The sequence below is a fragment of the Ursus maritimus genome, unplaced genomic scaffold, assembly GCF_017311325.1.
Source record: "Ursus maritimus isolate PB19 unplaced genomic scaffold, ASM1731132v1 scaffold_32, whole genome shotgun sequence".
Classification (NCBI taxonomy): Eukaryota; Metazoa; Chordata; class Mammalia; order Carnivora; family Ursidae; genus Ursus; species Ursus maritimus.
Window position 1 is genome coordinate 2,021,824 of NW_024425786.1, and position 24,657 is coordinate 2,046,480.

At 62.9% G+C, this 24,657-nt stretch overlaps 1 protein-coding gene across 1 annotated transcript in view; it reads left to right on the forward strand.

The window, feature by feature from the left end:
• Positions 1–18,093: 18,093 nt before the first annotated feature.
• The window catches only part of ARHGEF16 (Rho guanine nucleotide exchange factor 16), a 15,516-nt gene continuing 8,952 nt past the window's right edge, over positions 18,094–24,657 (forward strand). Inside the window, exons 1-5 of the mRNA XM_040619355.1 lie at positions 18,094–18,704; positions 20,426–20,471; positions 21,593–21,762; positions 22,850–22,906; positions 23,261–23,421. Coding sequence (XP_040475289.1) covers positions 18,120–18,704; positions 20,426–20,471; positions 21,593–21,762; positions 22,850–22,906; positions 23,261–23,421 — 1,019 coding nt within the window. The 5' untranslated portion in view covers positions 18,094–18,119. The remainder of the gene's footprint in view (positions 18,705–20,425; positions 20,472–21,592; positions 21,763–22,849; positions 22,907–23,260; positions 23,422–24,657) is intronic.

Genomic DNA, 24,657 nt, shown 5'->3' on the forward strand with positions numbered 1-24,657 from the left:
GTCATTCAGAGTGAAGGAGTGACAGCTCCAGTGTCCCCCCCCAACACACACAGCCCTTCCTGGAGCTGCCCCCCACCCCAGGGCTCCAGTCAGCTGAAACTGCGCCCCCTCCCACCCTCACTCAGCCTGGCAGCTTTTCTCCTCTTAGCCCCAGAGGGGAGAGGGGAGTCTCTGCGACCAGGGCGCTGTCTGATAATAGCCCTATTGTCGGGGGGACCCCAGAGCAAGGGGAGAACAGAGACAAACAGAACCCTGCAGACAAGTGGACTCTGTCTCTCTGCAGCCCGGCTCCTTGCATAAAGGACTGAGAAAAAGTCTCCATTTTGGAAACGGGGGTGGTGGAAATCAACTAGAGAAAAATGTGTCAATGAGGAATCTGTTTTCTGGGAAAAGAGATGCTTTTGAATTCCTCCTCGGATTCATTTTGGGCCAAGTGAGCCTGTTGGTTACTTGCAGAGAAGCTATTCTGAGTATTGGTAACCTTATTTCTCGTGGCAGCAAATGTCTTCCAAAAATCGAGATGTGTCCTAATTCGGGATAACGCGGCCAGACGTCAGGTGGCTTTGGGGGGACCAGAGGAGCCAGAGAGGGTTCTGGGGGGTGAGGTGGCTGCCGGTCCCAAGGCAGGATGGCCACCTCTGCGAAGGAAAGTGTTCCCGTGCTTCCCACATCAGCAACATCGCCCGCATGGCCTATTCCCGATCCAAGAAAGGGGAACGGAGTTCGCTCCGGGGTCCAGGCCCGAAGAGGATGGGTCTCCAAGGTTACGAGAAGGGGGAGCCCACGCACCAGCTGAGACCCCACAGAAGGGCCAGGCCCACACAAAACCCCGAGGGAGGGAGCTGCCCCCTTCTGTCCTGGGCTCTGGCTTGTGGCCCTCCTCCCACCAGGAGGTTCCAGGAAGCCTTCGAGCAGGTAGAGAGCAGGAGGCAGCTTCCAGAACACCGTGAGCTGAAAACTGGCCTCCACACAGAGATCTGTACGCCCACGTTCACAAAGGCTTTATCTGTAATGGTCCCAAACTGGAAAGACCCGAATGTCCAGCCACTGGTGAGTGAAAGCACAAACCGTGGACACAAAGGAAGCCCCCACCCCCGACCCCGAGAGCAGGCGAAGTCTGCTGAACTCAGGGCTCCAGGCTGCAGGGAGGCCGCCACCAGAACCCGATTTGGCGGAGACTCAAAGGCAGGCAGGGAAACGGGCGGGGGGGGCTTCGTGGTGGAAAAGGGGAAGGTTCCAGGTGAGCCTGGACAGGGGCCTGGGAGCTGGAGGCAGTAGGAGAGCAGGTGTCCCGCGTGATCGGTGGGGAGCACGCGGCTTCCTCGGGCTGACGCGGCGTTGGAGGCCGGTGGGGGGCGGGTAAAGCTTAAAGAAGCCGCCAGTGAGGGACCAAGTCTCGGCCATTCTGGGTTATTGTTTGACTTTCCGGGTTGGTTCTCGCAGATCGTGGGTCAGAGGTCAGGGTCCTATGTTGAGGTCTGGTCCGTATGTTCAGTCTCCGAAACGGACTGAAACAGAGGGATGTGCACGGGCGCCTCTGTGGGAAGGAACGCGACTCAGCAGCGAAGGAAACCCCCCAGACACACAGCGGAAGGCGGCCGAGCGCTCCCCCCGACGGACAGGCGAGCGGCCGGCAGGCTCGGGGTGCCGGAGGTGCTCCGTACTGTGATGGTGGCAAACAGCCACACGCCGGTGGGAGACTCAGCCGACGGTACCCTCGAAGGGGCTCTTACTACAGGGACGCTGCACCTCGGTTAACCTGACTTTTTGAAAACAGTGTGACCCGCCCACCCCCATTTCAATTCGTGGGTCCCTCACAAAGCCCCAAGGGCCAGCTCGGGGGCTCCCAGCCCTGCTTGGCCACAGGCACTGGCGCAAGCCCACCCTTCGCCCCGTAGCTGCCCAAGCCCTGCCTGGGCCACCTGGTGTGGCGCTTACAAGCACAGACTTCCAGCCCAAACCCCCGCACAGAGGGAGTGGCGCTGATGGCTGCCCACGACAGCACGCGTGTGCGGGAACCGCATAAAACATGCACCAGGCTGTACGTACCGACCTCGAGGAGGCGGGGAGGCCGTGGGGGAAGGCCGGGGAGGGGCTTCCGCCTTACCTGCCATGACCTGTGGACATGCTGGGGTCATGTAAAGGCATCAGGTCATGTACCAACGAGATGGAGAGAGAGAAACAGCTCTTCGTTTCCCAAAGGTATGCTTTTCTGGCTTTTTCTTGCCCCGCTGCCCTGGCGAGGACCGGCAGGGACAGAAGCAAGGAGAGTGGACCTCTCTGCCTTGGTCCAGAACCCCAGGAGAACGTTGTCCATTTCTCACCGCGGGCCACGAGGCCAGATATGATGCCTGTATCCGGATGCCGACGTTCCCTGCTGTCCCTGCAGCGCCCAGACCTTTGTCAATGTCATCAGGAAGTACTGGCTTGGGCCAAATGCTTCACCTTTAATTTACGAGTGTCCCTCTTTAAGTGACAAAATATCGCTTTGCATAAAATATCTGACCTTTGCAAGAGTGTAATTCTATTCGCTCCCCCGTCTTTTGTGCTATTATTTTCTTCCACACGTGTTATAAATTCCGTAATGGGCTCTTGTGACTCTTGCTTCAAATAGCCTGAAGAATTTTTTTAAATATTTAGGAGAAAAAGTCTCTCGGGTGTATTCACGTGTTTACAGTTTCCAATGGGCTTCTATGGCTTGTGAAGACCCAAATTTACTTCTCTCATCATTTCCTTTTGGCCCAAAACACTTCCTTTGGCATTTCTTATAGTGCAAGTCTGCTGGTGATGAATTCTCTCATCTTTTGTCTTAAAATGTCTTGATTTCACTTGCTGTTTGGAAGGATATCTTCCCCGGAACCGGACCTCTCGGTGGACAGTTTTAACACATTGGAGACGGCGTCCAGCTCTGCGGGACCAGTCAGACCACGGGCGCCGCGCGGGCCGCTCTTTGTGTTCGTGCTGCTTTGAGTCCTTTGAGCTCTTAGATCTGGGGGCTTGAGGGTTTTCTCACACTTGGAACATTTTGGGCCATTACTTTGTTAAACAAATGTCCTCCCCCTCAGCCCCTTGGGGCCTCTGATTCCACATCTCGTTAGACTGCTCGGTATCGCCCCAGGTCAGCCAGGCTCTGCTTGCCTTTTCCAGGCTTTGCTGTCTCTGTGCTTCGTTTTGGATAATTCCTATCATCCTACCTTCAAGTCCGTGGGTCTCCTCTTCTGTAGCGTCTAAGCTGCGAATCCCAGCTGGTACATTTTTTTTCATTTCCATATATTGTGTATTTTTGTCTTTAGAATTCTCATTTGATTCAGTATCATACTTTCTCTTCTTTTTTGATTTTGTGCATGGCTTCCTTTAAATCCTTGGAGATAGTTACAATAGTTTTAAATGCCTTCCCTGCTAATTCTGTTGTTGTGGCATTTCTGGGTCTGTGTCTGTTGACTGCTTCTTCTCTTGGTTATGGGTCCCATGCTTGTGCTTCTTCACGTGTCCGGTTCTATTTGATTGGGTGCTGGAGGTTGTGCCTGCTAAATTGTTGAAATCCTAGCTTCTCGTGTTTAAGGATATTGAGTTTTGTGCCGACAGGGTGTTCAGTGATGGTGGAGACTGGTCTTTGCAAGGCTTGTTGCAAAGCTCACGAGGCCGGGTGCAGAGCAGCCTTCAGTCCACACTCTGTGGGGGAGCTCAGCCCCACACCTGAGACACTGCCTTTGGTCTGCATCGAATGCCCTGGGTGGCCACAAGGCCCCTTCCTTCTGGGAGGCTGGCATTTAAGTGTCCCTGGGCCTGCCTGGACACTGGGAGCTGTTCTCCCTGGGACCTCACTCTGCATGTGTACAGAGTAGGAACCCTAGAGGGTTTCTGGAGCTCCGTCTCTGCACTGCGGCCCAAGGGTCCCCATCCCCCCAGCCTCCCTGAACCCCATGTCTGCCTCCCAACCCAACGAGACCACCATGCTCCACCTCTTCGAAGAAAGCCAGGCAGCCCTGGGGCTCTCCGGCTTTGCCTCTTTCTCCCAAGAGCCACTGTCCTCACTGCCTGTCGTCCAACATCTGAAACAGTTGCCTCTTGTAGTTTCTGTTCCGTTTGCTCGTTGATGGTGGTGGGGGCGGCTTCATCGCAGCCGAATGTCTGCAGCGTTTTACATTCTCAATTGAGGTCAACTACACACATTTTTTTAAAATTCCCTATTTCTTTGGAAACCTGAAATAGTCCCTGATTACTACACAGGGGCTGGGGCTTTGGAGTCAGATGGACCTGGGTTCTCACCCAGGCCGGGCCACTCACCAGCCAGGCGACAATGGGCAAGCCTTCACCTCTTGGTTGTGTGGGGACGATGACACCCACAGCCTGGGGAGTTTCTGTAAGAATTCAATAAAATGACACACACATCAGGTGCTTCACGGAAAGTAACGGCCAGCTGCTCTTCGGGGTACAAGGAGGAGTGACTGCGTGCCCCCTGAGCTGAGCCCCCTGAGCTGAGCTGCTCAGCAAGGCCACGCTGGTGGGCTGGGGAGGCAGCCAGGCCCCACTTGGCAACCCGGGCCCCGCACCGCCCCCTCGCCCATCTGTGGACCCCACCCGCCCGGGCCTGCACTCATCAGCACAGAGAAGCCTCTGTCCTCAGGCCCACTCATAGCCACGGCGTCATCCGAGACCAAAGAGACCTTTCCCAGCTGCCCGGCGGCTGGATGAGGCACCCGTGGGACCCTGCAGCGAGTGATAGGTCATCCCAGTGCCAGGACCGGAGAAGAAAGGAGGCGGTTGTGCCCCTTCCCTCCACCCAGCACATTCCCTGTGGCCCCCAGGCAGGGAGGGGAGCAGGCAATGGGCACTGTCCACTTGGCCCTGGCAGGGGAGAGGGACACACCCTGCAGCCTCATCCTCCGCCCTGGACCCTGGGATGTTCAGGCCAACAGGCCTCCTAGGGGACTGCTGGCCACAGGGCACAGCCTCTCGGGGCTGCGGCCTCAGTGGCTGAGCAGAAGTTTGGGGGACCCAGCACAGCCATGCAGGTGCACAGCGTCCCCTCAGGCACAGGAAAGGGTCTCCCGTGGATGACTTCTCAGAGGAAATGCTGGACAGCCACAGGGTGGGGGGTTTACATCCTCCCCCTGCTGGGGATGTCGCACAGGGGAGGGTCCCATTTAGGGAGCGCCAAGCATGTGGCTTACCCACCTTACCCTGCTAAGGGGTTCTAGTTCTGGGACCCTGGCTCTAGGAGCTAAGGCAGCCTGCTGCCTCTGGCCATGGCCCAGGCCTGGGGCCCAGCGATGGGACAGTGGTGTCACCCCGAGGCTCTCAAGTTTTGGGGTGGGGGGACCAGGGGCACACAGCTGCTGCTCTTGCCCGCCTCTGCCTTTCAGTTCTCAAGGCTGAAAATCTCCTCGGGCCAGGAGGGAGGCTGTGGGGCGTGCAGGACGAGCTCTGGCTGGCTGCGCACGTGGATGTCTTCACGGTGACCCCGCACGGAGCTCCGTGAGACCAGGGCATGCCGGCCACCATCTGCAGATCACCCCTGTCCCACCCTCACGAGCGTGTGTCCCTGGGGAGAAGGGAGATCTGGGAAAAGGCGAGCAAAGCAGGGGACCCATCAGAGGGCAGAGGAGGTCTGAGGGACCGTGAGACGGGGACAGGGCCGCTGCATGGCCTCCTTGGGCAGCTTCAAACCACAGAAGCAGATCCTGGAGGCTGGAGGTCCGCAGGGCCACGCTCCCTCTGGGGGTTTTAGCACTGGGTCCTTGCTGGTCTCTTCCAGCCTCCATGCTGCTGGCCATCCTCACGTCCCTTGGTGGTCACTCTGTGTCACCCCAGCCTCCTTCTCTGCTGTCATTTGGCCTTCTGCATCTAAATTTCCCTCTTTTTGTAAGGACACTGGCCACGGGATTTAGGGCCTGGCCTCATCCAGTATGACCTTGTCTTACTTACATCTGCAAAGACCTTATTTCCAAAGAAGATCACATCACAGACTCTGGGGCTGGGGTTCTAACGTATTTGTAGGGGGGCCTCAGTGCAAACCCCACCGCCAGGGAACCAGGACAGAGTTGGTGAGAGGTGTTTTCCTTCCTCTGTGGGGTGGCGAGTAAAGGCTTGGTTGAGAGGGTGCCCCGGGGGCAAAGGTGTACAGGACGGGGCTCCATGAAGCTCCATGAAGACCCGGGGGCACACTGTCCCGGGGAGAGACCGTGGCGTGCTCAAAGGCCCTGAGCTTCGAGGGCCAAACACACTTTTTTGCACCTTGGAGTCCTTATTTTTGACGCTGGGGGCCCCTGCAGAGAGTACTCACAGGGTTCCATGAGATGAGGGGCCCTCTCTCTCCCCCAGGGGCAGGGCCAGCCCAGAGGCCAGAAGCAGGGAAGGAGGGCCTCCATCTCTGTCCTAACCTGGCCCCGCGCAGTCACTGTCTCAGCCGCAGGGTGAAGAGAGTTCCAGAGACTCACCTCTGCTGGCAGCGCTGGGGTCCTCCTCTCCACCACCTATGACCCTGGGGTCTCTGCACTCCCTCCACGGTCATCGTTAATCCCCCGCTTACGGCTGAGACAGCAGGGGCTCAAGAGACCAAGCCACTCACTCCAGGTCCACTAGCCCCAGCCACACCCTGAGCCAGCTGGACACAAGGAGATGCCCCCAGAGCTCCCCAGGTCGGTGGCAGAACCAGTCTCTGGGTGCTGGAGGGGCCAAACAGGTGCCGGATGACCAGGGCAGGGGGGTGGGGTGGGGACCAGCCCTGCAGGGACCAGGCTGAGTTCTGAAAGCGGGTTTTATAGGAAAGCACCGAGTCGGGGTTGGGTTCCCACAGGGGTGACCTGCCCAGCTGCTCCCCGACAGGCTGGGCCTTGTGGGCGCAGAACCCAAGATGGCCTCTGGAGGGCAGCAGCTCCCCACCTTTCCCAGGACGGATCACTCCACCCTGGTGGCTACGGGGCCCAGGCCTCGCCCACAGGGCTCAGCGTTAGCACCCCCTACCCGACACACACACAAGGTTGCACTAACGGCCCTATTGGGGACCTTCCTGTGGCCAGCGTGGGCCCAGTCCCGGGGCCCCCTGCACACTGGCACGTGCTACCTGACTCCCTGTTGCAGGGCAGACACAGGGGACCGGGCACAGCAACGCTGGGCAAGGACTGGGCAGACCACGGGTGTGCTGAGCGGGACAGCCCTTCAACCCACAACACCCAAGAAAATGCCGAGCCAGCCCTGTGAGCTGTGACACCCCCTTGCTGACACTGGCCCTAGAGAGGTAGGTGCCGGGAGAGGGTGGGCCTGTGCCCCCCAGGCTAGACAGTGCCCTGCGGCTGGCATTCCCCGCACCTTGCCCACTGCACCAAGGCCTGGGGTCAGCAAAGAGACCAAGGTGGTCTGAAAGCTCACCCAAATGCTTGGCCCCGTCAGTGGGTTCAAATGGAAACATGCTGGGTAGCCCAGAGACGGATCACCCAGCATCTCCGGGGCTGAGTCCTGGGATCTCAGATCACATCAGTGTCTCACCGGCCACTGACTGAGCACCTGCTGCATACAGGGCCAAAACCCTGTGCTGTGGGATGGACACATGTAAGAGCTGCAGCAGGAAGAGGCTGTATTAACAGAAGTATAATATCCAGAAGAGAGGAGGTGAACATTTCCCCATTTTCTTATACTGCCATGGTACTGGGTTCTGTTCACAAGACCACATTCTGAGAAGGATTTTGGCACATTTTGAAGTCTCTTGGGGGAACATGCCAGCACGATGAACAATCTGAATTCCATGTCATGTCAAGAATGTCTGAAGAATGGGATTAAAGCAGACAATGTGATAACCTGTATTGGGAGGTGGTGAACTCCCCATCCTGAAAGTATTCAAGGGAAGGCAGGACATTAACTTCGTCGGTCTAGGCTGGGGCTCAGGATATCCGTTTCAGCCCTCCATGCTGCCCTCTCCTCAGCTCCCAGAGGGGTCTTTCCACTAGACCTGATCACGTTGTCCCTTTGCTTGAACAAAGTGGCTTGAAGTGGCTCTTTGCTGTTCTGAGGATAATAGACCCCGGCCCCCAGATGGTGAAGCCACGAGAGTCTCCCCCCATCCTGTTCCCTCTACCCCAGCTCCACAGCCCTCAGGCTGTCATTCTGACCACACTCCCTCCCGCCTCAAGCTCTGCACCGCCATGACCTGCCTGACTCTCTCCCGTCCCTGTCCTCAAGTGAACTCCTGCTTGTCCCCCAGGTCTCAGGTCTTCTAGCCGTTTTAGGGGCAGAACAGTGGCACTGACGCCCCCCTCCCCACCCCACAAGTGGCAGTGAGCTCCATGAGGACAGAGACCACGTCTGATGCGCTCAGAGCTGTATCTCTGATGCGTGCACGAAGGTCGGCACACAGTAGGGGCTCAAGAAATGCCTCCGGGGGAAAGGAGGAAGGCAGGCAGGAAGGAGGAGGAGTGTGGCTGCAGAGAAGCCTGGGGTGCCCAGATGAAGGGCTGGGACGTCAGGAAGAGGAGAGGTGACACTAGTCAGCTCTCACCAGGACCTCCCGCCCTAACAGACATGCCCCTGCGCCAGGGGCTTCCAACAACGGTGGTGGCTCTGCTCCACGCGCCTTCTCGTCCTGGGACTGCCGCTGAAGGAGTGGAGCAGGGGCATGTCGCCCTCTTGGAGGAGGCCAAGACCCAGGGACTTGGTGCAAGCACACGACAGCTCTTGAAGCCTCAGCAGGCAGCTGGCCGCCCGGCTCAGTGGGGCGGCAGGATGCTCCTTGCACAGGGGAGGCTCCGGGTCTCCCGAGTGGGGCTACGTTCTCCCGCAGGGGAGCCTGGGAAGCAGTCATGCAGGCTTTCCCCTGGAAAGGTCAGGGCCGCACAGGCAGAGTGTGAGCAAGAGGGGCGGCTTTCCCGCAGAAGTTGAGGCCGCTGCCCTTGGTGGAAGAGGCCACTAGGAGCCACGGGCGGTTCTTGAGCAGGGGCATGCCGTGAACGCACACAGCTGCGGCCACCCTGGGCTGGTGTGGGGCTGAGAACTGGGGATGCTGGGTGACGAGGCAGGGTGGCGAGGAGGGGCCCTGCCTGGCGGAAGGGCAGGTTGGCTCAGGACGGAAGCCGACCTGTCCCAGCCCCCCGCACCTCCTGCACCCCAGATCCGGATTCCTGAATCCCCCAGTGGTGGGGCTGTGGCAGCCTCTGCCCAGGGCAACCGCCATGGACAAGACCTGGAAAGGCCAGGCTTGGAGTCCACTGGACCACCTTCCTCTCCAAGCCTCGGGGGATGATGCTAACGACTGATGTGGAAATCAAAGGCCAAAGAAATATGCAAGAAATTAAATTTCCCTTGCAGCCCGTTGACAAGCACTCGGGACAGGCAGAGTGACCTTCCCCCAGGAGCTCAGCGCTAACACTCCACTCAAGGCAGGAGGCAGCCTCAGCGTGACATTAGCCTGACTGCCAGGATCCTGTAAAAATTCCTTTGGAAACTTCCTTTATCTCTACCGTCCTCCCCAAGATATGTGTTAGCAATCATCCCCTAAGCCCTTGGCCCACTGATACAATCTGAAGGATCTCATGACTAAGCCTTTACTAGACAGTAGTAAAGGATCTTTTCCTTTTTTTAAAATTTTATTTAAATTCAGTTAATTAACATATAGTGTATTTTAGTTTCAGAGGTAGGGTTCAGTGATTCATCAGGTGCATGTAACACCCAGTGCTCATCACATCACGTGCCCCCCTTAATGCCTGTCACCCAGTTACCCCATCCCCCGCCCCCCTCCCCCCGCAACCCTCTGTGTGTTCCCTCGAGTTGAGCATCTCTTACGGTTTGTCTCCCTCTCTGATTTCTGGAAACAACCGTTTCCTAACCTCAGCTAGCCCCTCGAGGTCCTGGAAACCTTGCTTCCAAATTCCTTAGAGACTTAGGTCCCCCTAACCCCCTCCCGACTTGAAAGTATATGATCCGCTCCTCCTCGGGACCCCAGCACAGCTCCTTCTGCCCCCGGGTCCTGTCCCCATGGTTTCATAACACCACCCATTTTGCACAGAAGAGGTTTCACGAATTCTTCCTTGACTATTCGCTCCAGGACCCCAACATCTCACACCCACAACCACACCATAAAGGCAGCCAGAGCACGTTGTGCCATGCTGGGCCGCCTTCTGGCCGCCACTTTTCAAAGAATCCAGAAGTTGGGGCCTCTTCTGCCTTGAAAAGATCAGGTTCCCCGCAGAGCTAGTCAGCTTCCTGGAGGGCTTCCTGGAGGAGGAGGCAGCCTGGCCAGGCCTGGAAGGAGAGTGAGAGCGGATTCAGGGTCACAGCCGGGCCACCCCCTCCCCAAACCCGCAGGCGGCGCGGCGGGCGGGGTGGGCGGTCCGGGGGCGGCGCCGCCCGCGGCCTCGCGAGGTGAGCCCTCCCGGCCAGCGGGTCACGTGAGCGCCGGCCGGCCAGGTGGGGACGGTGACGCAGGCGGCGCGGCCAGGTGCCTCCTCCCGCCCGGCCCACGCCCCGCCCGCCTGCGCGCCCACCTGGGCGCCCACCTGGCCGGTCGGCCGCGCGCCGGCGCCTCGCGCGGGGCCGCACAGGAAGTGGGGGGCGGGGACTGGGAGGGACCCGGCGGTGGCTCGGAGCGCGGCCTGGATCGGCCGCCCGGCCGGCGCGCGGAGCCTGGAGGCTAGACCAGCCGGAGTCGCCGCCCGCTCGCCGCCACGTCGTCCGCCCCGCGGCGCAGGTGAGCCTGGGGACAGGTGAGCGAGCTGGGGGCGGGGGAGGGCCTGGTGACCCCGGGGCGCCTTTCCCCCCTGCGCTTCCCCCCGCCCCTCGCAGCGCTGCGCGGGTCGGCGAAACCCCGTCCCTTCGCCCGGGCTGCCCGGGGACGGAGCCCGCAGGACGGGCGCGGCCCAGCCGGGGCCGGACCCCACCCATGGCCTCGGGCGTCCTGCCCAGTCTTCCCGGGAGCCCAGGGGGCCGCGTCTGCACCCCAGAGGGGACGCTTCGACAGGCTCTTGTGTAGACATCAGAGCCGGAAGAACCTTAGGGAGCCCCAGGACCTTTGAAGATGGGGGTCGGCAAAACCATCCTCCCCGAAACTCTGGAGAATCTGCGGCTCAGACCGCTGTGGCCTCCAGAGTTAGCAGCCCCCCAGCCGAAGCCCCTCCCTCCAGCAAACCAGAAACAACCGGCTCCCCAACCTGGTGGGTGCGGGGGCAGACCCAGCGCAGGGGGTGTCCTGCTCACTCAGACTAATGGGAGGAAGGAGGGAGGAGTGGGAGTGCAGCGGGGGGACCCCTCTTACCACTGACCAGCCTCAGTTTCTGCATCAGGGAAGCAAGAATCCCTTTTGAGATTTGGGTTGACCTCAGCCCAGCACTGAGCATGGGGGGACCTCTCATCCGACCTGGAGCCCAGGAGGGCCTGACTCTTGTCTCTGTCCTTGTGGTGAACGGTCTGCCCCTCCTGGTGTGGGGGCTCGGCGGGGGGGGGGCACTTGCGGAGTCCAACCAGGACCAGCAGGAGGGCGCCTGGCCCTTTACACCTGTCTACCCTGACACCCCCTTGGCCTAGTGCTTAGGGGTGAGGCCCCTGGATTCAAATTCTGGGTCCGTGTGAACTCAGGCGAGTTACGTAAGTCCTCTGGGCCTCAGCATCCTCATCTGTGAAAGGGGGGTAGTCAGAGTCCCCACAGAGAGGGCACGGGGTCAGGGGCAGCTGAGCCTCTGTTCTGGGCACTCCCCTGACTGTGCCCACGGGCCACAGGAACAAAACCTTTGCGGGGCGGGTGAAAGCGCTCCCGGGGGCTCCCCCGAGTCCTGGAGGGAGACAGCGGCGGGAGGCGGGATCTTGGGGGTTCCCGGAAGAAGTAAGGTCTTCAGTCACTTGGACCGAAGTCACCTGGAGAGTAGGAGGGAGGGAGCCGAGCAGAGGGCCCCCTCCCACTCCGGGACACCTGCAGGGGAGAAACGTGGGCCGGGAGGGCTCTGGCTCCCAGGGCTTCTCTCCGACCCTGCACAACCTGCGGTTGGGGAAGCCAGGCAGGCAGCCCAGTGGCTTGCGGGGGTCCCCACGGGTGCCAGCCCTGAGGACGGCAGTCTCCGTGTGCGTGATCTGACAGGCACCACCACTCACCCTGCGTCCGGAGCCCAGAATTTTAGTTTCGGTTTCCAGATGGGTGGTGGCCGCTTGTCTTCTTCGCCTGTGGCAGTTTCGTGCATGAGTGACCACCCGTGTAGAGGGGCGTCTTTATTTCTGGCAAGAATCCCTGCTCGCCCACTGGCCTGTCCGACAGGGACCTAGGTCAGCACAGACCTGGCTCCTGGCCCGGCTGTCTGCTGACAGGCGGCCTGACCCCACCTGTCTTCCTCACCTGTCAGGGAACATACCACCTTCTGGAAGGAAGGTCGGTGAGGAACTACAGACACACTGGGGGAGAAAGCATTTGGAAGACACCTGCTGGTCACCGGGCCAGGCTACCTGTCACAGTCAGGGCTCTGCTTTCCCATCGGGGGCATCGTTGGGGCAACATGACGTGTGTCAGCCAGGTCTGGGCCAGGGGCCAGGTTTATGGGACTTCTGGGCTGAGAGACAGGAGCCGATGAGCAGTGGGTGGGCCTGTGGGTGGGGAGCACTGCAGGCTGAGCCGGGAGGGTGGGCTTCTCTGTGACTGTTACCCGCGCCTGGAAGCTTAATTGCTTCTGAGCCGGGCAGGCACAGCACGGCCTCTCCCTGCTGCCAGGCTGAGTGCGAGGCTGGGTGAGACCAGGTGGGGCTCCCTGACCCCCACCGTGAATGGGGGCCCCCTGGTTGGCAAAGCCAGGCTCTCCATCTTGGCACTCCAGACATTTGCTCCAGAAGGTTCCTTGTTGTGGGGCACCCATGGTCTCCACCTACACTCGCAGGGCTAGTAACGCAGCCCCAGCTGTGACCTCCGAGAATGTCTCTGGACATTGCCAAGTGTCCTTGGGGGTGGGGGAGCTGCCCCAGCTGAGAGTCCCTGAGCCACCCCCAGCCGCCTTGCAAATGGAACCGTCGGCTGTGCGCTGTGACTTACAATGCCAGATCCTGCCCCCAAATTCCTGACTCCGAGGTTTGAGCTTGGCCGGGCAGAAGTACCCAAGCACAGGACCATCACTGTGGCTGAGTTAGCCTGAGCAAAGGCCAGGGTCAGCCAGACGGGGCTGGAGAGGCCGAGCCCCACCAGGCAGGGTGGGGTCGGCCAGACCTAGAGGCCCCAGGGTTGGAGTGATTTGGGTCTTGGTGGCTGTGGGAGTGGCTGGGACAGAGCCACAGGTCCAGGCCAGGCTGATCCCACCCACAAGGGAGTGGGGGAGACAGCGCGGAGCCCGCCCGCGTCCCAGGAAGCCTGTCTGTCGGAAGAACGAGGGAGCGGGGGCACTGGGCTGCGAGGGGCCCCGCCGGGCCGGGCCAGTCGGGTCACCTGGTCCTTCCCCGAATCCACCTGCTGCCATTCCCACGTCGCAAGTGCCCCTTTCCTGTCCTGCATGTGTGGCGGAGGGAAGTTCAGCGCCATGGATTGCCAGGACCCAACAGTGGACCAGCCTCCCCAGCGCCCCAAGCAGAAAAAGCAGGAGGTCACCCGAAAGTCGCCCACACGGTGGCACGGGCGACTCCGGAAGCCTCTGAGATGCAGCCCCGGCCCGTTCCTGCTGGCCGGAAGCGAAGTGCCTGCAAGGGGCCCCAGGGCCTGTGGGGAGGGTGTGGCTCGAGGACGAGGGGACCGGGGCAAGTACCATGATAGCCGGCGTTCACGCATCAGTTCGGGGATTGCACCTCGCTCTGTGGGGATGTGAACAGGCGATTGTCCCTGCTCCCGAAGGACCCACAGACTCATCGGGGAGACGGACGCACGGCACGCAGCCCTCACGGCCCTGGGCTTCTCTGGAGGAGCTCCGCGGGGACACCTGTGCTGTGACCCGAGTGGTCACTGCAGGGCATCTGGCCTCCCTTCCGGCAGCGCTCTTGCGCAGACGGTGTGGCTGGCGTTTGCCCAGAGGCAGCTGAGAGGAGAGTCGGTGCCCTCAGCCCCTCCCTTGCACTGGCCCCAGGACACCGGGCAAAGGCCAGCAGCCAGCGAGGACACTGGAAGAGCCACTCTGCAGAGCCGGCCAGCCAAGGGAGAGGCTGCGGGGCGCAGACCCTGGGGGGCCGGGGGCCCAGGGAACCTGCGGGCAGCCCCTTGGGCTCACGTGTGTGCGCGTGCCCGCTCACTGGCCTCCTGATGCTCAGCCGGTCTTCTCTGCACGGTCCAAGCAGACAGCCAGCAGGACCACCGGGCGTTTGAGGACAGCCTGGTGTCTGTGAGGAGGCGACAGAGGCCCGGACAGAGGAGGCAGGGACAGGGCAGGGGCGGAAAGGAACTAGAAGCGTCACGGGGCTTCAGAGCGGTGCTGTGAGTGAGGAGCAGGTGACGGCTCCTTGCAGGGTGGTGTGAACACCTGTGCTGGTTTGGTGGGAAGGCTGGACCCTCCCACGGGGGGCCGACGGATGAGAGCGCAGGACGGGAGAGGCCGGGGTACAGAGGTGACGCTGGGGCCTTGAGTGCCCACTCCAGGCTGCCCCGGAAAGGGGCTGGAGAGAACAGATGGGAGAAAGTATGGAAGAAATACCACCGGGATATGCCCAAAGCCGCAAGACCGGAGGACGGGGTTGGGAGGAGGCCCGAGTCCGCAGCTCGGGGGATGGACTTGGAGCCATCCCCGGGAGCACCAGAACTCCCCAGCAAAGCGGGGAGCCTCAGGCCACAATCCAGGAAGGCGAGGTTGGAGCGCGTCTGACGTCTCGCCGGCGGGGGGACACTAGACCCGAGAAGAGGCTCCTCGATTCTGGAAGAAACTGTCTCCCACGGGACTCTGATCTCACCCAGTTACCAGCCTGAGGGACAAAGATCTCCCTCGTGTGAGGCCGCCTTGTAGCCTGGGATAGGTGGGGGGCTCCAGGAAAGGACCAGACTGGGGGTGGGGGCGGGGAGGGGGCTGGGAGAGAGGACAGGGTCTCTGGGAAAACACAGCGCCGGAGCCGATGCACTGACCACACAGAGCATGTGGTCACGGTGGACAAGGCAGGGACGCGGACAAGGCAGGGACGCGGAGCGCACGGGGGAGCGGAGCAGGAGGAAAGCCGCGGGTAAACAAGAGGGAATTATTAACGAGGGGAGGCGGGTGCCGGGTCCTGCTCCTGCTGCTGGGCCACTGTGCTGACACAAACACCCCCGGGGCACGACGCCCGGGGCTGGAGGTCCCGTCCACGCGGCAGGGAGAGGGTGGCCAGGGCCTGCCATTAGGAGCTTTTCAGGGAGCAGAAGTCAGGGGAAAGCTGTGGAGCCTGGAGCAGCAGCCTGTGGGGGACAGGGCAGCAGAGCGGGGACCCTGTTTTTCATCACAGGCTCTTGGTGCTACTTGAGTTTTGGACCTGTGTCCAGGGATTTCTGGTAAACCGAACGTGAGGAGGAAGAAGACACAGGGGTGCCTGTGCGGACGGTAGCTCCCGAGAGCTGGCTCTGGTCCCAAGGTCCTGCAGAGCCTGGGATGGCACCTGCTCTCCAGTAGGCCTGGTCCCTGGACTGGTGGCAGCCCAGGCCTGTGGGTGCGGCCACCTCGCTGGGAACGGAGGTCACACCCGGCGGTGGCTCACCCGACTGGTTCCTGTTGGGGCACCTCCGGCCCCAGAATAGACTTTGCCCTCCCCTGGGAGAGCCGTGCCCCTGGCTGGGTCCAGTGTCTGGGGTCCAGGGTCCAGGCCCAGAGGACGGGGCCAAGAAGACCCAAGCCTGGGGCCTCGGACCGGACGAGGCAAAGGAAGGACGGCACGGGACAGGTGGAGGGCAGGCATGGTGCGGGCTTCGGGGCGCCGTGGGCTCCGTGCAGTGCCCGTAGTCTGCGCCTTGTAGAAGAGAGGATTCACAGAGTTTCCAGTCTCCGGGCTACCTACCCGCTTGGGTGCACTTGGCTTGGCCTGCAGATAGATCGAAGTCTACCAGAAACTCCTTTCTCGGCCAGGCCCGGCTAAATGCAGATAAAGTTAATGTGGGGGTGGGTGAGCCAGGATGGCACGACCCGCCCGCCCTAGCTGCCGTGACTCAGAATGTCCCCAGGAATGTGTGGGCCGTCCTCCGGGCGTGGGAGTGGCTGGGGCTCCGCGGGCGGCCCCTCCCTGTCGCCGGGAGGCTCAGCCAGGAGCCTCTCTGGGATGGTTTTAGCAGAGAGCGTGTGTGCTGGGAGCGGGAGCCTGGCTGCCGCTGGCACCCCAACTGTGCTGTGGTTTAGGCCCCTCTGGAGCCTGGCCGCCCCTTGGGGAGGGATTCTGGAGCTGAGGCCTGGAACGTCCCAGAGGAAGCACTCAGACACAAGGTTGGGCGGCGAGTGTGGGAGGTAGGCCCGGGCTGGGACCTGCCTGGTGTGTCCTGGCACAGATATGGTGGCATCCCTGGGGTCCCTCGACTCCAGACGCCCAGCGCCCACCGGCACAGGCCCGGGCACCTCTGGCTGCAGGCTCCCCGGGGTGGGAGAGAGCAGGTGACACCCGTCACTCTCAGGGCCGTCGGAGAAACTGGGCCTGCACCCCTTCCCAGGTCTGCAGGCAACGCGCCCCAGGGCACCGCGGTGACGCTGAGCGGAGCCTCAGCCACCCGGACTGGTGACTTGGAGATGTCATTTTTCCTTCCAAACAACAGCCTTCCCCCCTCACCTGGCCCTTGTAACGCATACCAGCCGTGTGTTTGTGAAAAGGGTTCGGATGGTGGTCCTGCTCGCTTTTCTTAAAATTAAAAGGAAAAGCTACAGAGTGAGTTCTGTCCGGTCCTACGAAGCTCCCGTAGGCTGGCGCCGGTCCCGCTTGTCGGTCAGGAGCAGGGTCGCGAGGCGGCCTTCCGTCCCCCCCGGCCCGGGTCATCGCAGCATCGTGGCCCCGCGCGCGACCTCTGCCTGCGCCCTCGGGAGGTGGGCCTCCTTGTCACCCCGCCCATTTGCTGGTTTGGAAAAAGCAGCGGAGGGCAGTGACGGTGGCCGGCGGCCCGTCAGGATGGGTTGGTCGCGGCCCAGAGGCTGGCGCCCAGGAGGCAGGAGGCTGGCGTTGGCTCTGGCCGGCCCCGAGTGGAAAGGTGGCGGTGGACCTGTCCACACCAGCAGAGCGGGGCGCGCTCAGCCGAGGTGAGCCAGGCTGGGCTGAACAAGCAGCCCACGGGTGCTTACAGACCCCGGTCAGTAGGCTCTGCACGTCTGAGGCACCCAGGGCCCCAGGAGGGAGGGGCATCCAAGGGATGGACGGAGAGTGGGCTGGGGCTGGGGCTCTGCAAACACCTCCCTCCCCCTTTGCATCGACGCACACGCAGTGGCCATGCCCGGCCAGGCTCTGGCGAAAGGGTTTGTGGCCCCGTTCTGAGTGTGTAAATGCGGGAAAATGCGAGTGTGTCACTGGACGTGTGACAGCTGGCCATGGTGTATCACCACATGGGGCCGTGAAGAGAAAGGGTCTGGACTCACACTGGCCCAAGTTCAGATCCTGGTGACCCACACCTCCTGTCCCACGTCCCAGGCTTCTCAGGGCCTCGTTTCTTTAATTTGCAAAATGAGACTAAAGGCAGCCGGTGTGTTTGGGGGCGGGTGAGGGCATACACCCCAGCCCAGCCCGGCAGAGCCTGGCCGTGCGTGCTCTGGAATTTGGGGGCGAGGCAGAGGCTGGGGCCATGGCCCTGTTATGTGAAGCAGGCCTCAGAAGAGCTCCACGGACGGCATTTTCCTCACTGACCAGGAAGAAATGGTGCCAAGAGGCCCAGGGCTGGGGCAGCGCGGGTCTGCAGGGCCCCAGGTCTGTGCACCCCATACTGCCCCACGCTTACACCCCCAGTGTGGGAATTTGTCCTTGGTGTGCGCACCCACCCGCGGAAGCAGTGCTTGCCTGTCCTCTGCCCTGGTCCCAGCAGCCCGGGGCCCTGCAGGCCTGAGCCTCCCGACCCTCCACATCCCTCCCCGGGGAGCCCTGGTGGCCGTGGGCCGTGCGATCCCCAGCTCTGCTCCAGGCAGAGTCCTGAGCAGGGACTCTGGCCAGGGCGGATGCCGGGAGGCCGTGCATGGGCCCGTGTGCAGGGGGGCTGCGGGATGGACGTCTGCAGGCTGCCCTCACCTCTGTGCTTTTGCCCCAGGACACTGTGGCCACTCAGCATGTCCCAGCGACACTCAGACAGCTCCTTGGAAGAGAAGCTCCTGGAATACCGTTTCCACTCAGAGCTACGGCTTGATGCCAAAGGGAACCCGGCGTCCGGGCTTCCGATGGTCCGGGACTCCCTGCAGGTCAGGGACAATGCCGCCTTCCAGCTCGACTCCTCAGCGCCCCCACCTCGGTCCCCTAAGGAGGAGGGGCCACGGGCCGTCGTCCTGAGCACGCAGAGCCCTGCAGCCCTCAAGATGGGCACTCAGCAGCTGATCCCCAGGAGCCTGGCCGTGTCCAGCAAGGCCAAGACCCCAGCCCGCCACCAGAGCTTCGGGGCGGCCGTGCTTAGCAAGGAGGCTGCCCGGCGGGACCCCCGGCTCGTCTCCGCCCCCAGCTTCTCGCTGGACGACATGGACGTGGACACGGGCCCCGAGGGGGCGCTGAGACGGAACTTGCGGAACCGATCGTACCGGGCGGCCATGAAGAGCCTGGGGGCCCCGGGCGGGGAGAGGGCCCCCATCCAGCTCAGCCCTAAGCTACAGGCTCTGGCCGAGGAGCCCAGCCCATCTCCCGCTCGATGTCCAGCCAAGAATAAGGTAGGAGCCTGTCCGCCTGGACCCTGGGGAGGGGGCCGTGCCTCGAGGGACCTCTCCTGATGGGGCAGCTGCTGCTCAGTGGGCACCGACTGTATGCAGGCTCCCGACCTGGTTCATCCCGGTTAAGTGTGGCCGGCAGACCGTGAGCACGGGGTGAACAGCCCCATTGTACAGAGGACGCAGCTGAGGCTCAGAAAGCTCGAGCGGTTTCCCCAGGACCCGAGGCTCTGGGGTACCCACTCTCAGCCGCAGTGGGGAGCAGAGCCTCTCTTCTGAGCCCCACGGGGAGCCAGCCTGTCTGCGGGACAAGGTGCAGGGAGGGCTTCGGAGCAGCGCCTGGCTTGGGTCGTCCGTCTGAGGGGCCCCCGTTGGGGGCTCAGAAGAAGCCTGACGCCCTCCTTTCCCTGCCCAACAGCCCTCTGCCTCGGTGTTCTCGAGAGAACGGGACTGGCACAGGGCCAGGGGGAAGGGCACCCTTGCTCGGGGGTCCCGCACCCAGAGTTGATGTTCCAGCAGTCGCCTCTGCGGGGGGGCTGCCCTGGACTGTGAGCTGTGGCCCCCACCTGGGGAGAAGCCAAGCCCACTCATCAATGCCGGCAAGCCAGCACGCAGAGGGGAGCCCTGGGCCATACCTTGGCCGCTGTCCTCCGCTGAAAGATGCCCCTGGCCTTGGACGTGGGGCACAGCCCCTGCCGTGCCCCCCGAGACACTCAGGCCCCAGGAGCTGCCCTAGGAACTCGCAGTCTGCAGCCCAGGGCCAGGCCAGCTGCCTGCTCCCTCACTCGCTGTTGGTTCAAGCATGCAACAGATGTGTCCCGAGTTCTCTCACACCTGGTGCTGGGGTCCCCAGAGAGCTCCCAAGGCAGCGAGGGGGCAGGGGTGCCCTGGGGTGCTCAGGTCTGGGCTGGGGCAATGCAGGGGGCCGATGGAGCACAGAGGAGGGGCTCAGGGCAGGGATGAGGTGGGGAGAGGGTCCAGAGGAGGAAGGGTTAAAGCAGAGTGAGAACAAGGGCACAGACCTGGAAGCAGGAGGGGCGCTGGGGGGGCATGGGGTGGGGGGAGCAGGGCAGGTGTGGCTGGAGTACCACACCGCCCAGCCCAGCAAGGGGAGTTTTCAGGCCCCAACTTGTTCGAGAAACCAGCTCTCGCTTTCCTGGAATTGGCTCAGGTTCCCGGTCAGGAAAAACAGTGTCCCGGCCAAGAAGATAGGCTCTGAGGGGGGCAGCTGGTAGGGCCGCATGTGGGGGGCCCCTGAGAGCCCTGCACCCCCACTTGCTGCTGCAGTCCTGCCAGCAGCTACTGGGACCCCAAACCTGTGCTGGGAGCTAAACTCTGCCCTTCCTGCCACCCCAGCTCCCACCCCTGTACCCCCTCCAACCAGACCTGTCCAGCCTTGCGTGGGCTTCCTTCACACCCAGTCCGAACACCCCACTTTGCTGAGCACCCGCTCTTGATTAGTTCAATCCTGCTGCCTGCTCTGAGCCCCCATTCCACCCCATCCTACCTGCCTGGCCTCTGCTTGGTGGCCTGGCATCCCTCGCGGAGCCAACATTTATTAAGCTCCTCCTGGGTGCCCAGCAGAGCCCCCTCCTGTTGAGATGGCTTCACACGTGGCACTCTGAGGTCTCTGGGCCCCCAGGGTGGAGGGCTTGCTGCAGACTCACACCTGCCTCCCCGCCCCGCTGACGGCTGCTGTTTCTGTGTCTCTCCTGTTTGCACAGAGGACGCTGGGGCGGAAACGTGCACACAAGGGCTCCTTCAAAGACGGTGAGTGTGGCCGAGGGAGGTGACCTCAGGAGGCCACCGTGGGCCAGGCTGGGCCCAGGTGAGGCTGGTCTCTCTGGGGCTGCTGGGGGGCGGGGGAAGGCTGGTGCGCTGCAGGGAGAACATGCTGGAAGGGATTTCTCCAGGGACAGGAAGTCCCAGTGGCTTGTCTATGCCGTTCTGGTGGGTCTAGAAAGTTCCCTTGCATTCTTTTCTGCGGTGTTTCAGGGCAGGGGACAGACAGAGCCCCTGCACTCACCCCAGGAGATGTTTGTTAGCATGCGTGTGCCAGACCTATAGTGGCTGCGCTGGTGGGACCAAGGTCAGCCAGAGGGCACTGGCCCTGGGGTGTAGACACCCACATTGTGTGCATTGCCCATACTTCTCGCAGTGTACAGGGAACCCAGTGTTGGGGGCTCAGGAGGGCCCAGAGCAGTGCATCCAGCCTGCTGAGGGATGGGATGTCAACGGGACCCCACAGGGAGGTGGGGGGAAGGGGCCTGCCCAGGCGGGGTGCAGCACCCAGTGGCTGTGAGGGGCAGGGTGCTGAGGATGCAGGAGCCCAGCCAGCAAGGGCCCTCCCTCCCTGCCAGCCCCCGGCCTCTGTGGACAGCCGTGGGCCTGGGGTTGGGGAGGAGGCAGGATCCAAGCCTCCTACCCCAGAGAGAAGAGCAGGGATGAGGAGGTCTCGGAGGCAGGATGGGAAGGAGGGGCATGGGGGCTGCCCTGAGCCAGGCGCCAGCCCCTCCCACTGGGGCTGCTGCAGAGCTAGAGAGCCAGAGACCGCACCTCGGGGGGGTGGGCTCCGGGGAGCCAGCACCCAGGGCTCTCGGCCCAGCCTGGGAACGGCCCCCACCCAGGACGGCCCCTGCGGCTCTGATTCGTCGGCTCAGCCCTGGCCTGAAGGTGCCACATTCTGCACGGGGACACCACCCCTGTGCTGGGCTGGGCCGGGCCTGGCGCAGCCATGGGAACCAGCCAGCCCGAGGGGAGCCTGCTCTGGGGGACCCTGCGCCGCCTGATGCTCTCAGGGCCCCCTTGGGAGGACTCAGCCTGCAGGTTCCCAGGGGGCCACATCTGCTCGGAGCCCCCAGGCGTGCAGGTGACACACGCCCTCCCCCCAGACCCCGGGTTCTACCAGGAAATCCGGGAGCGGGGCCTGAACACCAGCCATGAGTCCGACGATGACTTGCTCGATGAGCCGCCCAGCCCGGAAGGGACGGGAAAGGTGGATGCCCCCATCGTAGTCAAGAGCTACCGGCCTGCCCAGATCACCTGGAGCCAGCTCCCGGAGGTAGGGCCAGGATGGGGGTGAGGCCCTGAGGCCGAGCCGTGGGCAGTTGGCCCCTCGAAGCCAGCCTGGGTCCTCCCAGTGTGGGGAGGAGCCTTCCAGAAGTACCCTACTCTGCCCAGCTTGCAGCAGAGGGCCCCTTCCTGGTGCCCTCAGAGCTGCCCTGGCCCGAGGACACTGTGGGTTTGCGTCCCACGGAGGGAGAGCCGTGAGGGCCACGTGCCATCGGTGCGTGTATGACGAGCCTCCTGCACATAAGCCCCTTGCCCTCTCCCTACTCGGACTGACCTGCCGGAGCTGTGGGCAAAAGGACCCCCTTCTGAGGGCCCTGACCCCAGGACAGTGCCAGGAGGGTCCAAGTGGGGAGACGGGAGGGGAAGGGAGAGGACCGGCCCTCAGCTTCGAGAGAGCCACAGGCCACTGTCCAGCTCCCACCTCACCCTCCGCACCTGAAACGGGGCGGGTCCCTGCCCGGCAGAGCCTCGGGGGCCCCAGGGAGAGCTTGGCTGGAACGGAGGTGCTGGTGCCCCGAGCAGGTGTGTGGGGAGGTAGCTGTCGCTGCCCTAGGAGGACAGCGCACTTCTGACGCACCCCCTGAGAGCCAGGGACAGACCTGCCCTGTAGCCCCTGGGCATGGAGGGCGGCTGCAGGTGTGTGGGCTCCTGGGTCGGGGTAGGGTGGGTCCCAGGACATGCCGCCGGAGATTCTGATCCCGGCCACCTGAGCTTGGGGGCTCAGAGCCCAGCCTCCGGGTGGGACGAGGAGGCAGCGGATTACCCACCCGAATGAGCAACCTTTCAGCCAGGGCCGCCTGGGGGCCACAGAGCCTGAGGGCATGGAGCGCTGGACCAGCTCCCCGGACCTCCTGGGCAGGGCGCACACTCACCTGGGCCAGTGTGTCTGAGTCGTGGCCCAGTCCCCGGCACGCCTGTCGGCCCCCAGGCCAGCTCTGCGGGACAGAGCCCCCTCCCCACCCGAATGGTGTCTGCCAGCCGCTCCCTCTGGAGGCCCATCTTCTTCCCCGGCAGAGGGGAGGCCGGGCTTCCGGGATGGGCAAAACCCGGGACTCCCAGGCCTGTGCCGTCCTCAGGTGGTGGAGTCCGGCCTCCTGGACAAGCTGCCTGCTGAGGAGCGCAAGAGACAGGAGGTGAGGGGCCGGGCGGGGGTCCAGCCCTGTGCCCAAGACTTGGCATGTGGGGCAGGACAGCGGCCACGGCGAGGCTTCCCGCCTCCTGGCCAGGCACTGGGATGATGGCCGATGCCCCTGGTTGGGGGGGGGGGCCGTCACCCCTTCTTGGATGCAGCAGGGGTCCTTGCCGGCGTCACAGCTCCCAAGAGGCTGAGCTAGAGCGTGTGCAGACGTGGGGCTCTCGTCCCCCTGGCCAGGCTCACAGCCTCACCCCAGCTGTGGTCCGAGGGCCTGGGTCCAGCCTGCCCTTTGCACCCTGACCGCGTCCCCGAGGGACACAGTGGCCCAGGCAGCTGCTCTCGCCCCCGCCAGGCCATCTTCGAGATCCTCACGTCGGAGTTCTCGTACCAGCACAGCCTGGGCATCCTGGTGGCCGAGTTCCTGCAGTCCAGAGAGCTGCGGGCAACCATGACCCAGACGGAGCACCACCACCTCTTCTCCAACATCTTGGACGTCCTGAGCGCCAGTCAGAGGTGAGGCGTGCGCCCAGCTCTCCGCCGTGCCTGCGAGGGCCGCCCGCCTGCCCCTGGGGCAGCATGGCGGGGCAGCGGCGGGATCTCAGGAGGCTCCCGGTCTGGGACCGCTGGCTGGGAGGGGACATGGAGATCTCTTCAGGCCCTGAGGCCACCAAGCGCTGGGCCCCAAGACAGGCTGAGCAGCCTGCCCCCAGTGCCCTGTCCCTCGGCTGCTTGAGAGGGCGGAGTACCTGCCAGGTGACGGGCACCTTCCCGCCAGGACGTCAGGTGCAGGAGGCCGAGCGACAAGGTGTGAGCAGCCACGGGACAGAGCGGGCAGGAGGGGCCTCGAGTTGTAGCCTCGGGTTGTGTTCTGCCCGGCGGTGTCCGGTGCCTGGCCCGGGGCTCGGGTTGCAGGGCCCAGCGGTGGAGGAGGGGCCGGGCATGCAGCCACAGGCCTGCGTGGGCCTGTGTGTGTGCGTCCGTGTGCCAGAGTGAATGTGTCTCTGTGCTCGCACAGGTGTGTGCGTGCGTGTGTGTGCACACATGTCCCTCTGTGAGTGTGTGCGTGTTTACTCCCATGAAGGGCACACCCCAGGTGTTGGACCCCAGGAGACCCCAGGACCCCCTCCCTCACGCCTCAGCATCCTCCCTAGCCTGAAGAGGTGCGTCCCCGAGCCCCTAGCAGACTAGGGTAGGGGCAGGTGGGAGAAGGGGGCTCACCCTGGTTCACTCACATCAGCATCAGGCCGGTCCCCGAGCCCCACCTGCTTCTGTCCCCTTTGTCCTGAGCTGCCACGTGGCTGCTGCCGACCTCCTCAGGGCCTCTGGCTGGCCGTCGCGGTCCCGGGAGACGGTCCAGCCTCCTCCCCCAGCTGGGTCCTGGCAGCTCCTAGCCATTCACAGTGGCCTCCCTGGGGGTCGGTTATCTTGGGTCAGCAGCTGATGGCTACCTTTCCCAGAACTTTCTTAGAGGCCCTTGGAATCTCCTGGGGGACGTGCTGACCGGCATGGCCCGCCCACTCGGGCACAGGCGTGTGGCCCTGTCTCTGGGCAGCTGGGGCCTCCTGTGCCCTCCCTGAAGGGGCAGGGTCCTTGTCCATTCCTGACACAATGTTCCCCTCTGCCTGGGCTGCCCAGGAGCTGTGCCTCTCAGAGTTCCCTCTCATGGGATGCATGGTATCTCCAAGGTTAGAGGGTCAGGCTGGGGCCCAGCGAGCAGGGTCCTCTAAGCCGGGGCCTTCTTCGCCCTCC